The sequence below is a fragment of the Panthera onca genome, chromosome A2, assembly GCF_046562875.1.
Source record: "Panthera onca isolate mPanOnc1 chromosome A2, mPanOnc1 haplotype 2, whole genome shotgun sequence".
In the NCBI taxonomy this organism is placed as follows: Eukaryota; Metazoa; Chordata; class Mammalia; order Carnivora; family Felidae; genus Panthera; species Panthera onca.
In genome coordinates this window covers 156615416-156629813 of record NC_138340.1, presented here as the reverse complement: position 1 = coordinate 156629813, position 14398 = coordinate 156615416, and the positions used below count along the sequence as shown (strand labels likewise).

Sequence of the window (14398 nt, the reverse complement as noted above, 5' to 3'; positions counted from 1 at the left end):
CAAATAACAGATTTCCAGAAACTTGCCTCAAAGCCCCAATGCCTGCCAGGCCCGTGAAGCTGGTGAGCACAGACCTGCTGGCAGTAATGGGCGGTGGCTAATTATCTGCTTCCCAGAGCAGAGATGGCTGGGGATGGGGCAGGTGGGATTGGGGAGATAGGATGGAGTCCTGCCCTGGTAAACCAGAAAGCAATGCAGGCCAGAAGCTACAGGGCAGGTGCTGGGGCAGGTGGGAGGAGATTGTGGGCACACTTGAGCTATCACAACCCTCTCACACCACTCGTGGAGCCCATGCATCCCACGCCTGAGTGAACCACCAAGTGCATGTGTAGGAACGTGTACCCTTTCTGGAAGACGGAATTGTAGGCGTGGAGTACAGCTGTACCTCTGCTAGCAGAGTGCTCACCAGGAGGCCCCCCTGGGACAGCTGCAACCTCTTGTATACTTCCCGCCCACCCAGGCCAGGTGACTGGGGAGTGGTACACGAGGTCACTGGACGGTGGAGGAAGAAAGATTCAAGTAAGCAGGTGACCCTGTTCACCCCTACCGTGCACTCGTTGACCTTCATGTCCAGGAAACAATGCTTGGGTGGAAAAAAGTCACTAATGTGGTTACTTTGGGGGAGGAGCTTCTTGGTTCCAGGCAAAAAGAGAAGCCAACCCAGGCTCAGTGCGTGTGGATGGGGAGGGCCGCTGGGGGTGGGACAGGCAGGCGTGAAAAAAACTGGGTTGTACTGACCACCGTTCCTTGCGTTTCCTCACCACCTGCTGCTGGTTCCCTGTGTTGGGAGAGAGAATTCGAGCAGGAATTTAATTTGTTTTAGTATAAAAGCAATTTAAGAAGTCTGGAAAACAAAAAGGGTCAGTGATTCCACTATTCAGTGCTAATCACTATTAATGTTTTAAAGTGTATTCAAATCCTTTCCTTACATGGCTGTGGGTATGTGGGGTGGGAGTGTATTTCCTAAAAAGATAAAATCCAGGCATGATGCATTTCCCTCTCCCTACATCACATCCAAATAAGAGTTGTGACTGCTTTGACACCAAGAGGCTCTGGGACCTGAAAGTGTAGTGAGGGGCTCCTGGTCCCCTAGGGGACATCAGGGACTCTCCTGAGACTGAGGGAAGCTGCTACCTGGGGGGAGAGGGGTCCTAGGTGTTCTTGTCCACAGAAGGCTGAGGGAGCATGAGAAGGGACGAGGGAGAAATAAGGTGGTGGAGGGGGGTATGACAAAGGAGAAGGAGTGAGGGGAGAAAGCCAGCGGAGAGCAGGCAACTCCTTAAAGATCAGGGGTACGGCTGACCCTGGAACAACACGAGGTTAGGGGCACTAACCCCCCAAGCAGTCAAAAGTCCAAGTATATACTTTTGACTCCCCCAAACCTAACTACTAATGGTCTACTGTTGACTACAAGCCTTACCGATAGCAAACTATCGACTGGCACATATTTTGTATGCTATATGTATTATATATTGTATTTTTATAACAAAGTACGCTAGAGGAAATACATTGTTAAGAAAAATCATATGGAAGAGAAAATACGTTTACAGTATTGTACTGTATTTATCAAAAACTATCCTCATAGAGGTGCACTTGTGAATGGGGCACCTGGGTGGCTCAGTCGGTTGGGTGTCCAACTTCAGCTCAGGTCACTATCTCACGGTTCATGAGTTCGAGCATCGGGCTCTGTGCTGACGGCTTAGAGCCTAGAGGCTGCTTCAAATTCTGTTCTCTCTCTCTTCCCGCTCCTCCCCCGCTCATGCTCTGTCTCTCTCTCCTTCAAAGATAAATAAAGACATTAAAAAAAAAATTTAGAATTGGACCTGTGCAGCCAGCCTGGGCCAGTGAGAGGGTGAAGACCCAGAGCGGGGCACCTGTTCCTGAGCCCCCCTTTCTCCCCAACCCCAGCCCCAAGGACGGGGCCCTTGGTGGCGAGCCCCCCTGTACCTGCTCTGTGCGGCTCTGACTGGGCCAGCCCCTCCCCGCCCCCACCGCCTCCAGGATTAGCTTTATGGGTTGAGTATTTCTTAGGCGGGCCTCCTTCCTCTGCCAGTCCCTGCTTATCAGAGCATCTACAACCCCCACCTCAACCTTATCACTCAGTCCATCTCCTTAGACTGGAAGTCCCAAGGCTGCAGAGGCCATTACCATCCCACACAGCCCCAACCCCCAGCAAAGCAGAAAGTTGCCCTACAAGGTGACCCCCCTCCCCTTTCCCAGCTGGCATCTCCCTACCACCTGGGTGAGAGCATGGTTCCTCCTGGTCTCTGGCATCCCCTCTCCCTTTCCTTATTTGTTTTCCTTTCAATTCCCCTTCTATAAAGGTCACTTTGTCCATCCTTCAATCTTGTAGTAAAAGAAGAGGGGAGTCCCCTGCTCCTGAAGACCCCCCAAGGTCCTGTGTCCCCCCAAGTCTCTCATATCTGTACAGGCTGAAGATTCAGAAGAAAAAGCAAGTTATGGCGGATGATTTGGAGCTAAGTTTCCAACTTTAAAGCCAGTCTAGTTTTGTTACTAGCCGTGGGCCATCACCCTCCCTCTCTGTGCTCTGCCCTTCTCTTTAGAAAATTAGGAGAGCCCTCAGCCTATTCCCAGGTACCGCATCTGTCTCCCGGGTGACTCGAATTCAGTAACAAGCATTTCCAATCAGAAGAGAAATAGAAACCACCCTATTAGAAAATAACACAAAAGGTGATGTGTCCTCAGTCCTGCCTCATCATTCCTGAAGAGAGTCCCCAGATTTCTCTGTCCACCACCTCGGCTCAGCTCCTGCTGTTCCAGCTCTGGGGTCTCCCCTGACTGGGGCTCCACAAAGCTGGGAAGGAAGAGAAGTTTCACTGAGGACGTGGCCTGGAAGCCTCCGGGAGGCTGGCTGCAAGGTTGAGAACAGAGACAACCACAAAGACCGCAATGCAGACAAGCAGCGCTCAGGGCTTGGAGCCCATCTGCGGAAGGAGAACCAATAGTCACTGAACTCTTACGCTCAGGCTTTACAGACACATGAGACAGAACAATTATTGGCCCCGTTCTACAGATTGGAAGACTGAGGCCTGGGAAGCTCACTTAAGTGATCTGTAAGGGGACAAGAGCCAGCGTTCAAGCCAGAACCTGCCTGATTGTCAAGCTGGAGGGCTTTCACTTTTCTGCTTTCCTGTATCCCAGTAAGTGCTCACCTTGCATGTGGGGCCCGCATTCTGGGCTTCATCCTTGCTCCCCCTCTACATCCCACAGTCTCCTAGCCTTCCCCTGTCTCCCCTGCAGCCCCAGCCCACTGCTGGGAAGGAAGTTCCCTCCTCCACCTCCCCTCCCAGCTCTAGAGCAGGTTCTGTGCCCGGGGGCTCTCTAGAGAGAGCTCCTCCCCTCCAGGTAAAGCCACATTCTCCTGGCAGGGCCCCCAGTCGCCTCACTGCATACACACACACTCCACCCACAAACTGCACGCTGTATACACAAGTCACACTGGAGATATACTCACTCTCAGTCCCAACCCCAAACAGACCCCGCCTCCTCCTCTGTGGACTCCTAGACCGGCTCCTTTTACCACATTCCCTAACCTGCCAGTGCCTGAAAGAAGACGATATGGGGGCTCCTCCACCTAAGGCAGAGGGGCCCAGGGTCCAACTCCAGAAACTTCTGGCCTCCTGGCTGCTCAGAGAGCAGGACTGGGATCAGCATCTGGATGAGGCCCACATGCTGCAACAGAAGAGGTAGGCTGCCCCAGTCGTGCCACGTCCCACCTCCCCCTGATCCCCCAACCCTCTGATCCACTCCGCTGCTGTATCTCTGCTTGCAGTGGCCCAGCATCCAGTGTCAGGTGGTTGGGTGCACCCAACCCACTCCTTCCAAACCCCACCTGTCTCTGTCAGTGGGCAGGAGGAGACTCGGTGTAGATTCGAAGCCAGGGACAAAGTGACACTACAGCTCCAACCTGCCTGGCTGGTGGAGGAGGGGGCTGGGGGACAGAAAGGGACGGGAACAGAAGAAGGATAGAAGAAAGCAGATTGGGGGAGGGGGAGGACAGGCAGGTGAAGGCTGGTGGGAAGGCACGAGATCCTGCAGGTTTTGGAAGACTTGTTGCCTGGAGAAAGAGCGAAGCATTCCCATTAGCGTGAAGGAAAATTGCTTGTGTGAAAAAGAGGAGGAGAGCTGTGTTCTGTAGAACTTCTGGAGCTGACCAGCTGATGAGGGAAACTCAGCTTATCTACCTTTTATTGAGTGTCTACTTTGTGCAGCAGAATGCTGGGTCAGGAGGATCATCGGTAGATTGAATGAGGCCTGTGTCTGCCCGGGGGATGCCTGCAGGTCAGGTGGGGCTGATGTGTTTCACGGAAAAGCAGCGGCCAGGGCGGGGACCTATATCCTCCCAGAGGTGGGCCTCTGCCTCAGAGCATCTGGGGAACCTGTCACCTATCTGAGAGCTGCCTGGGGATGGGGTGAGCAGACAGTAGCAGGCCTGCGGTCCAGCCAGGGCTGGCCTCGTGGGCAGGTGGCCTCTACAGTGGCACAGGATCCCGTGTTGCAGAAAACCCCTGCACTTGGTTTAATGCGCTGCTGTGGTCAACTTGAAATTCTTAATTTTCGAACAGGGAGTCCTACATTTTTCTTTCGCGCTGGGCTTCACAAACGGTACAGCTGGCTGTGGCTGCAGTTGGAGCCCTCATTTGGGAAAGGCTCTCTGCTTGCTCACCAACCCCCACCCCAGGCCCTGTGAGGGAACCTTTGGCCTCCCCACCTCCCTCGAAACTTCAGGGTGAGGCCAGAGCAGTCTTGGAGAGAGAGCTGGGTTCTGGACCTGCCCTCCGCAGAGGGCGGTGCGCTAGAGGCCTGGTTGCTAAGGCTGTGTGCGGTGCGTCCAGCACAGGGGGTGAAACCAGGTTAGCCCTGGTTACCCTGAGCTGGGACTATTCACCCTGAGGGTCTAGGTGAGGTGGGGAGGGCGCTGGCCCTTACTCTGCTGGTCCCTCCTGAGAGTACTTTTCTAATGGGCAGACCTGAGCTCCACCTCAAGATAAAAAGCTTCTTCTTTAAATAAAAATGTTCTTCCCCCTGGCTCACAGGGCGATTGGAAGAGAGGATGGGGGACCTGGGGACAGCAGGGGAAGCACTGGTCGGTCTGTTTGCCTCTCATTTCTCCCCTCGTGACCCTCCCCTGCCTTGTATTCACCCTGGGATCTGATTCGTGCCTGCAGCTTTAGCTTTTGTTTGGTTCATCCAGGCAGGGAAGAAACAAAGATGAACTGACAAGAGGTGCCTTAGGACGGATACCACAGGGCTTCTGCTCCTAGCTGCTAGGTTCCCAGAGGAGCCCAAGGCTATGATCCTCCTCAGTTATGAATGGGGTAAAACACGGAAGGAATCCGTCCTCCGCACCACCCCCCCCCCCCCCCCCACACACACACACAGCGTGGATCTGACTCTGAGCAGCCCTGAGGGGTATTTGGAATTTTGGCAGCTTGTAAATCACCTAAGTTCCAACAGCTGGCCCCTCTCTGCCTCTGTGCCCCTCTGGTCTCTCTAACTCCCTTAGCCTAAGGACAGCTAGCTCAGCAGGCCTGGGAGCAGGGGTGAAAACATTTACTCAGCTTAGATGGATTCAGCTAGGCCCGATGGCCTCCTGTCAGGGTCATCAGGGCCACCAGCTCTGCAGCATGGGCCCCTTCTGCCCCCACAAGTCTTCTGCCCACCGGAGCCTTGAGGCCTCCCCCCCACCAACCACCCCCACCAGACTTGGGCAGAGCTGGCAATGACACAACCACGGGGGAAACTCTCACCCCAGTCTGACCCTCAGCTAGAGTCCAGTTAACGACTCTTTGCAATGTGTCACTGCACACTTTGTGTGACTCGTATCTGTTCTACGTAGAGAAGGTCTCTGATCCTCTCTCTGCCTTTGGCCTCTCAGTGATTCTGTCTCTACTGGACTCACGTTCATCTTCTCCCAGGATCCGAGAGTCTCCACTGCTTCAGGCAGCCAAGGAAAATGACCTGTGTGCCCTCAAGAAACTTCTGCTGGACCGAAGCTGTGATTTCCGACAGAGAGGTGGGTTGGGTGTGATGGAGCCAGGCCACCTGCCCTGCCTCGCCCCCGGACGCTGAGGATTTCTGCGAGGAAGCGGGGAGAGAGCCTTGAGCCAGAGCCCCTTCCTCAAGATGCTCTTGGAGGCGTTTGACACTCCTATCTTACTCCCCTCCAGGAGCCTTGGGGGAGACCGCGCTGCATATAGCGGCCCTCTATGACAATCTCGAGGCCGCCGTGGTGCTGATAGAGGCTGCCCCGGAGCTGGTCAAGGAGCCCACCTTGTGTGAGCCATTTGTAGGTGAGGAGCCCACACAGTAGTTCAAGGTGGAGACAGGTGTGGGAGAGTCTGATGTCACCTCTTAAAATGGGTCTCCGAAGGGTGGCCTGGGAAGAGGTGCTAGAGGGTTCAGGAAGGTTGCCCTTGAGTTGGAAGGCATGCAGACATCCCAGTCTTGGCCTTTAGCATCCGTGACTTTCTTTCTTTCTTTCTTTTTTTTTTTTTTTTTGAGATTCATCTCTTCATAGAGGGCTCCAAACGCAGCTGCCCTTTATTTATTTATTTATTTATCTATTTATTTATTTATTTATAATTTAAATCCAAGTTAGTTAACATATAGTGTAATAATGACTTCAGGAATAGAATTTAGTGATTCATCACTTACACGTAACACCCAATGCTCATTCCGACAAATGCCCTCCTTCATGCCCATCACCCATTTAGCCCATCCCCCCACCCAACTCCCCACCAGCAACCCTCAGTGTGTTCTCTGTATTTAAGAGTCTCTTATGGTTTGTCTCCATCTCTATTTTTATGTTATTTTTGCCTCCCATCCCTTATGTTTTGTATTTTAAATTCCGCATATGAGTGAAGTCACATATTTGTTTTTCTCTTATTTCTCTTAGCATAATACCCTCTAGTTCCAACCACATTGTTACAAATGGCAAGATTTCTTTCTTTTTGATCACTGAATAATATTCCATTGTATATATATATACCACATCTTCTTTTTTTTTTTAATTTTGTTTTAACGTTTATTTTATTTTTGAGACAGAGAGACAGAGCATGAACGGGGAAGGGTCAGAAAGAGGGAGACACAGAATCTGAAACAGGCTCCAGGCTCCGAGCTGTCAGCACAGAGCCCGACGCGGGGCTCGAACTCATGGACCGCAAGATCATGACCCGGGCCGAAGTCGGCCGCTTAACCGACTGAGCCACCCAGGTGCCCCGGTACCACATCTTCTTTATCCATTCATCAGTCGATGGACATTTGGGTCCTTTCCATACTTTGGTTATTGTTGATAGTGCTGCTATAAACATTGGGGTACATGTGCCTCTTTGAATCAGTGCTCCTGCATCCTTTGGATAAATACCTAGTAGTGCAATTGCTGGGTCATAAGGTAGTTCTATTTTTAATTTTTTGAAGAACCTTCACACTGTTTTCCAGAGTGGCTGCACCAGTCTGCAATCCCACCAGCAGTGCAAAACGATTCCTATTTGGGGCACGTGGGTGGTTCAGTTGATTAAGTGTCCAACTTCAGCTCAGGTCATGATCTCGCAGCTGGTGAGTCCGAGTCCCACATCGGGGTCTGTGCTTACAGCTCAGAGCCAAGAACCTGCTTCAGATTCTGTGTCTCCCTCTGTCTCTGCCCCTCCACTTCTAGTGCTCTGTCTCTCAGAAATGAATAAACATTAAAAAAAAAGGTTTCTCTTTCTCCCCATCCTCGCCAACATCTGTTGTTGCCTGAGTTGTTAATGTTAGCCATTCTGACTGGTGTGAGGTGGTATCTCATTGTGGTTTTGATTTGTATTTCCCTGATGATGAGTGATATTGAGCATTTTTTCATGTGTCTGTTAGCCATCTGGATGTCTTCTTTGAAAAAGTGTCTATTCATGTCTTTTGCCCCTTTCTTCACTGGATTATTTGTTTTTTGGGTGTTGAGTTTGAGAAGTTCTTTATAGATTTTGGATACTAACCCTTTATCTGAGATGTCATTTGCAAATATCTTCTCCCATTCTGTTGGTTACCTTTTAGTTTTGCTGATTGTTTCCTTCACTGTGCAGAAGGTTTTTATCTTGGTGAGGTCCCAATAGTTCATGTTTGCTTTTGTTTCCCAAGACATGTCGAGTAAGAAGTTGCTGCAGCTGAGGTCAAAGAGGTTGTCGCCTGTTTTCTCCACTAGGATTTTGATGGCTTCCTGTCTTATGTTTAGGTCTTTCATCTGTTTTGAGTTTATTTTTGTGTATGGTGTAAGAAAGTGGTCAAGGTTCATTCTTCTGCGTGTTGCTGTCCAGTTTTCCCAACACCATTTGCTGAAGACACTGTCTTTTTACCATTGGATATTCTTTCCTGCTTTGTCAAAGATTAGTTGGCCATACATTTGTGGGTTCATTTCCGGGTTCTCTATTCTGTTCCATTGATCTATGTGTCTGTTCGTGTACCAGGACCATAGTGTCTTGATGATTATAACTTTGTAATAGAGCTTGAAGTCTGGGATTGCAAGCATATGTGACTTTATTTAGCCATTCACTGTTTCCTTTCCTTTCAACTCCTCTCATGTTCCCTGTAGGACAAAACTCTGTTTCTTTCTCTTATAGCAACATTACAGTGATCCCATGTACACCCTACCCACAACAGTCAAGAGGTGGGGACAGTGAGGTGGACAGCCTGTGAGACAAATTGCCCTGAGTCTCAGGCCACTGTGCTAAGCCAAGGGCAGAAATCTATGCCAGGACCTGTCAGGGACCTCCTGCCTGCCAGTGAGATGTTGTGTCCTTGGAAGAATTGGGGACAGCCCCATCACTGAGACGTCTCTCTTTCTCTCTCTGGGCCAGGTCAGACCGCCCTGCACATAGCCATCGTGAACCAGAACGTGAACTTGGTGAGAGCCCTGCTTGCCCACGGGGCCAGCGTGTCTGCGAGAGCCACAGGCACGGCGTTCCGCTGCAGCCCCCGAAACCTCATCTACTTTGGTGAGAGCGGGGCCAGGGCTGGGAGGAAGGGACATGGGGAGGTGGGCAAGAGCAAAGGGAGGGCGGGCCGAGGAGGGCTCCAGCCCCCGGAAAAGCCGGGAGCGGCCGGGCCTTCCAGGGTTTCAGGCCAGAGCCAAGCCTCCCCGCGCCACGTGCTCCATCCCTGCCTCTGCTTCTGCTGACGAGCGTCCCCGAGCCCAGAGCTGCCACGCGAGGGCAAGGAGGCAGTCACTCGGGGACGCTGCCCATCCCCCAGCCCATCGGGCCCTCACGGCAGCGAGCCTTCTGTGTCCACAGGGGAGCACCCCTTGTCCTTTGCTGCCTGCGTGGGCAGTGAGGAGATGGTGAGGCTGCTCATTGAGCATGGAGCTGACATCCGAGCCCAGGACTCCCTGGGTAAGAGCTGGGGGCTGGGAGGGCAGGGGCCACCCCAGGTCGGGCAGGGCATCAGCGGGGACTTCAGCGCAACGGCCACGTGACGCCCGCGTCCTCCCCCAGGAAACACCGTGTTGCACATCCTCGTCCTGCAGCCCAACAAGACCTTTGCCTGCCAGATGTACAACCTGCTGCTGTCCTATGATGGGCGCAGGGACCACCTGCAGTCCCTGGACCTCGTGCCCAATCACCAGGGTCTCACCCCCTTCAAGCTGGCCGGAGTGGAGGGCAACACCGTGGTGAGGGACACTCCCCTGGCCCCATGGCGGCCTTTCAAAGACCCTTGGTGCCCAACTGCCCGGAGGGTGGGGCCCCTTCCTCCATACTCCCTCGCTAAATGCTCAGCCTCAGGGACCCCTGGGCGGGAGGCTTTGAGAATGTTGCTTTAGGACATCTGCTCTGGGAGCCCGGCGTTCTGTTCCCTTTGCCCGTCCTCTTCTTTCAGATCATTATAGGGTGTGTGGGAAAGAAAGACAACCAGAAAAAAGGAGGCTCACGCAACTAACTGTCCATCAGTCGCAAGGAGCGGGCCGTAGCCCTCGTCAGCGGTGGAGACCTCCCGGCCCAGCTTCTCATGCTGACCCTCCGACTCACCACCGTGTCTTCTCAGATGTTCCAGCACCTGATGCAGAAGCGGAAGCACATCCAGTGGACCTACGGGCCGCTGACCTCCACTCTCTATGACCTCACCGAGATCGACTCCTGGGGGGAGGACGTGTCCTTTCTAGAGCTGGTGATTTCCTCCAAGAAGCGAGAGGTATGGGTGCCACAGATGACCAGGGGCTGTCAAGTGTCTGAGCAAAGCCTGTCCATTTGCTTACATCCTGGGCTCCAGACACTTCCATGATTTATAATAAATGGAGATGAGAACCGAACCATGGAGCCTTTGGGAGAAAAGTCCAGTCTGACTGCGTTCTCCCTCTGCCCAGCTCCAGCCCTTTCTGCTTACCTTTCTCATACTAACCTTTTAGCTGAGGGACTCTCCAAATGGAAGCCACTTCGTAGCATTCATTCATTCATTCATTCAGCACACTGAGGACCTTCTGAGTCCCAGCTGCTGTATAAGGAACAGAGAGTACAGAAATCAATCAATCATAGTTCCTGTCTGCTTCCTCACACCCTACTCCCTGTCCTCAGTAAGTGCAATGGAGTACAATGTATGCCACCATAGGAGTCTGCACCATGCACAGTGGCAGCAACACTGAGGTCAAGTGACTTGTCCTGGATGGGCCAGGGAAGATGTCACAGAGGAAGGGCTTGAGCTGGGTCTTCTAGGGGAGCTGGAATTCACCAGGAAGAGGAGGGGAAAGAGCTCCCCAGAGAGCGGGAAACACGTGCGCCATTCTGATAGTACTGAATTGAGTGAACAGTAGGAAGGGAAAATTTGTCAAAGACTCTAGGAGCAAGGAACAAATGCTTCGGGTCCTTGGGAACTTCCAAAATAGTGGCAAGATAGAATTTCTGTTGTTTATCTGCAACCTGACAATTTCCTAAGAACCTTTCTAAGGCCATAAAATGCAGGCAATCGTTAGTAAGAGAGAACTTGAAAGGTCACTTAGTGTGATCTTACTCAGAGAATATTCCTGGAAGGAGATAAACTTCTATCAGGATTTCTTAGGAATTAGAACGCCAATCCCGCTGTGTGAATTGTGCCGACATAAATCCTTGATGTCTGGTTTCAGTGAGCTCTCGGTGTTCTCCTCCAGGTTTTATTGTCTTAGTCAGCTACTTTTCCTTTCCTTCAAAATTCCTAGCCCCTTTTACATCTCTCATAGCCTTCCCCCCCTTAGTTCCCTCGAAGCCCAGACTCCTACATTATGGCAAAAATTGAGGCTCTCTGCAAAAATCGGGCTCCTCCTACTTCCTGCCTTGAGCTGCCAAATATATCAGAAACTGTCCACCATCTCTCCTTCCCTCTGGGTTCAGCAGAAAAGGTATTCTGTTGGCTAATGGTTCATTCCTACAGCTATGGTTTGACTTTTGCCTTTTCTTACTTTCTCAGACGCCTCATCCCCTCCACCCCCCACTCTCATTTGTGCTTAACCCCCTGCTGTGTACTTCCGTCAGACTCCAGCCCGCCGCGGAGGCTTAGATGGTTGCCTCATCCAACTTTCCGTGCCTCTACTGCTCCCCTCCAGTGCCTAAGACTTGCAGAGAAAATAGGACCACTTCCTTGCTTGAACCCTCTGTGCTCCCTATTGCATTCGGAAAGATAATTCAAACTCCCCACTGTGCTCCCAATACCTGATGGTCTGCCTCTTATCTACGTCACCCCTTACAACTCCTGCCCGCCACTCCCCACGGGTCTTCTCATGTCCCCAGATGCACCTTGTTTGCAGATGACCACCTCTCTCACCTGGCTGCCTTGGCGACTGCTGCTGCTTGTGGACCGATCTCTAACTCCCCCTTCTTTCTACTAACTACTGCTCATCCCTCAAAGCCTCATTGGGGTTCTGGCGTCTCGTGCTTACTTCTTTAACAGAATGAATGGTGATGATGCTGTTGTTGCGCTGCCCTCTGGGACCTGGCAGGAAATCCAGCACTCCTCACGGTGCCAGTCACCCCCTGCCCCCCAACCTATGCACTGCTTCCATGGTAGGCTCGCCAGATCCTGGACCAGACCCCAGTGAAAGAGCTGGTGAGCCTCAAGTGGAAGAGATATGGACGGCGGTACTTTCACATTCTGGGTGCCCTGTACATGCTCTATATGATCTGTTTCACCGCCTGCTGCATCTACCGCCCCCTCAAGTTCCGCTTGGGCAACCGCACAGATCCCCGGGACAACACAGTCCTCCAGCAGAAACTGCTGCAGGTGACTCTTCCTGGAAGGGGATGGAAGGGAGTGGGAGCGCGGGGTGCTGGTGCTGGATGCCTGAAGGATACCTACCCAGGAAAGGCACTACTCACTGGGCTCCAGCGGCTACAGGCTCCTGGTCACGCAGACAGAAATTCGGCATGAGATAGCCGACCAAAAAGGGAGCTTAATGAGTAAAAAACACACTTACCCAGGGACCTGTGGTTTTTCTCGCTAACCCTGAAAGAATACTTGCTGTTACGAACACCATACATTTGTGAACTTCCTTATAATTTGTAAGCCCTATTGTTCAAAAGGGAGGAAAATCATACTCCAAGTACGTTTCTGAGTCCATTTCTGGTCTGTTAGGGCAACACAGACGTCCCTTCTGGCCTGCCCTCTCTTCTGTGTGCTGTCAACATGAGGGCATTAGCAATCCTGTGTCAGCTGTCAGACCACCTGTCAGGTCCCCTGCACAAGGTCCCTGGATTAAGTAGCAGGTTGAAGTAAATAATTTCTGTGGCTCCTTTTATGCCTGTGGGCTTGCCATTCTGTAGTGTTGTTCAGAGACCCAGGGTGTTAAGGATGGCTGGGCAGAGGTGTAGAGTAGCTGTAAGAGTCTGCTGTTGATGGGAGCAAACTCTCCCTCTTGGGTGACAACATTAGTAGGCTCTAATGGGAGCCCCTGAGCATCTACAGTCAACGAGTGTGGCTACTTTGGGTTGGTTTACAGTTCGTGGCTAACCACAGTTTTTGTCCCGGGGACCTGAAATAGCCAAAGGTGGGTGCAGGTATGTGGGCAGAAGGCAAAAGACAGGGGAAGAAGAATTTTGCCAGGCGAGTAAGAGCTAGGTGACTGGAGATTTATGTTCCATGGAGGATGGGCCAGCCACAAGTATGGCGCAGCCTCGGCTAGGAAGAGGGGTAGTTCGGGTCAGAAAGAGAACATAAGTTGCTTGCTTCGTCTAGGAACAAAAACCCCGAGTCAAGTTAGGCCAGAGAGAGTGGGATACACAGAGAAACAACAAGGCAGAGCCTCATTAAACCGCAGAGTTGGTCACAACACTCCACCTCGCTTGCTCCTGTAACTGCCTCTCAGTATATATTCAGCGTGCTCGTGTATCCAGAGCCTGTCTCTGACAAAGGAGGGTTTGCTGCCCAGAGAGGATGGTCCTGAGTGTGGAGTGGCTGTCCTGTTACGGCGGGCACCAGTGTGCTGGGGGGAGGTTTTATTCCATGCATCTCAAATTGGGCACAAAGGCTGGCCCTGGTGTGGAACCCACACAGGGGGAAGTAAGGACATTGAGAAGATGGCCAAGTGAGATGGGTGAGAAACTAGAAATGGGGAAAATGCACACCCATGAATGAGCTGAGGGTGACTGGGCTTTTCCAACATTCTAGGCCCTATTTCCCAGATGTGTTGTTCTCCCAGTCCCCCTTTGTCTCAATCTTACCTAGGGATTTTCTGGATTTAGATTGTAGATAACGTTCTGGCCTGAGAATTGGGTGATAACTGAGCAATTGAGTACTCTAAGTCTCCTCCCTATGTGCCCCTTTCTCTTTAGGACAGGACTAACATGTTTTTTGACCCAGATAGTCTATATTTAGAAGATCCCCTCCCCTTGCCTCAGGACTAGGTGAAGCATAGTTTTAGCTAAGACAACCTCCCTATCCTTCTCTTTTCTTTCCTCTTTCCTTCCTTTCTTCCCTGGTACCACTTTTACCCTTTTGTCTTTCACTTAGATAATAGCTACTTTAACCCAAATAGGAGACTATTGACTTTCAAATATTCTTTTCTTGGTCAGGGGAGAGAGGCTAAGGGTTACAAATGGTCTTATAAGAGGATCGGGTAGCAAAGACCACCAATGGAAGGTCCCTGTTGTTTGGTGTTACCCCTTGAGCCTTGTCCTGAATTTATGGAATATCTGGGTCCTCTTATTCAGTAAATAAATCAACCTGGATAATATCAGGGGCTTCTCAGCTGATCACCATGATCTGAAAGATCCTGATTTCATGACGTACTGGGCTTATTAAATAATAGGAAATTCTCTTTTTTTCCTACTTTATATTACTTGAGAGTCTTAGAGCAATGAAAATGCACCAAGTGTGCCTTGGTTTGATTTTTTAAAGTTTATTTGTTTTGAGAGAGAAAGAGCATGGGAGCATGAGTGGGGAGGGGCAG

At 51.4% G+C, this 14398-nt stretch overlaps 1 protein-coding gene across 1 annotated transcript in view; it reads left to right on the top strand.

The window, feature by feature from the left end:
• Window positions 1-1723: 1723 nt before the first annotated feature.
• The window catches only part of TRPV5 (transient receptor potential cation channel subfamily V member 5), a 33150-nt gene continuing 20475 nt past the window's right edge, over window positions 1724-14398 (top strand). The window contains exons 1-8 of the mRNA XM_078438434.2: window positions 1724-3707; window positions 5940-6037; window positions 6192-6314; window positions 8850-8987; window positions 9285-9383; window positions 9486-9661; window positions 10033-10179; window positions 12022-12234. Of these exons, the coding sequence (XP_078294560.1) occupies window positions 3580-3707; window positions 5940-6037; window positions 6192-6314; window positions 8850-8987; window positions 9285-9383; window positions 9486-9661; window positions 10033-10179; window positions 12022-12234 (1122 nt within the window). The 5' untranslated portion in view covers window positions 1724-3579. The remainder of the gene's footprint in view (window positions 3708-5939; window positions 6038-6191; window positions 6315-8849; window positions 8988-9284; window positions 9384-9485; window positions 9662-10032; window positions 10180-12021; window positions 12235-14398) is intronic.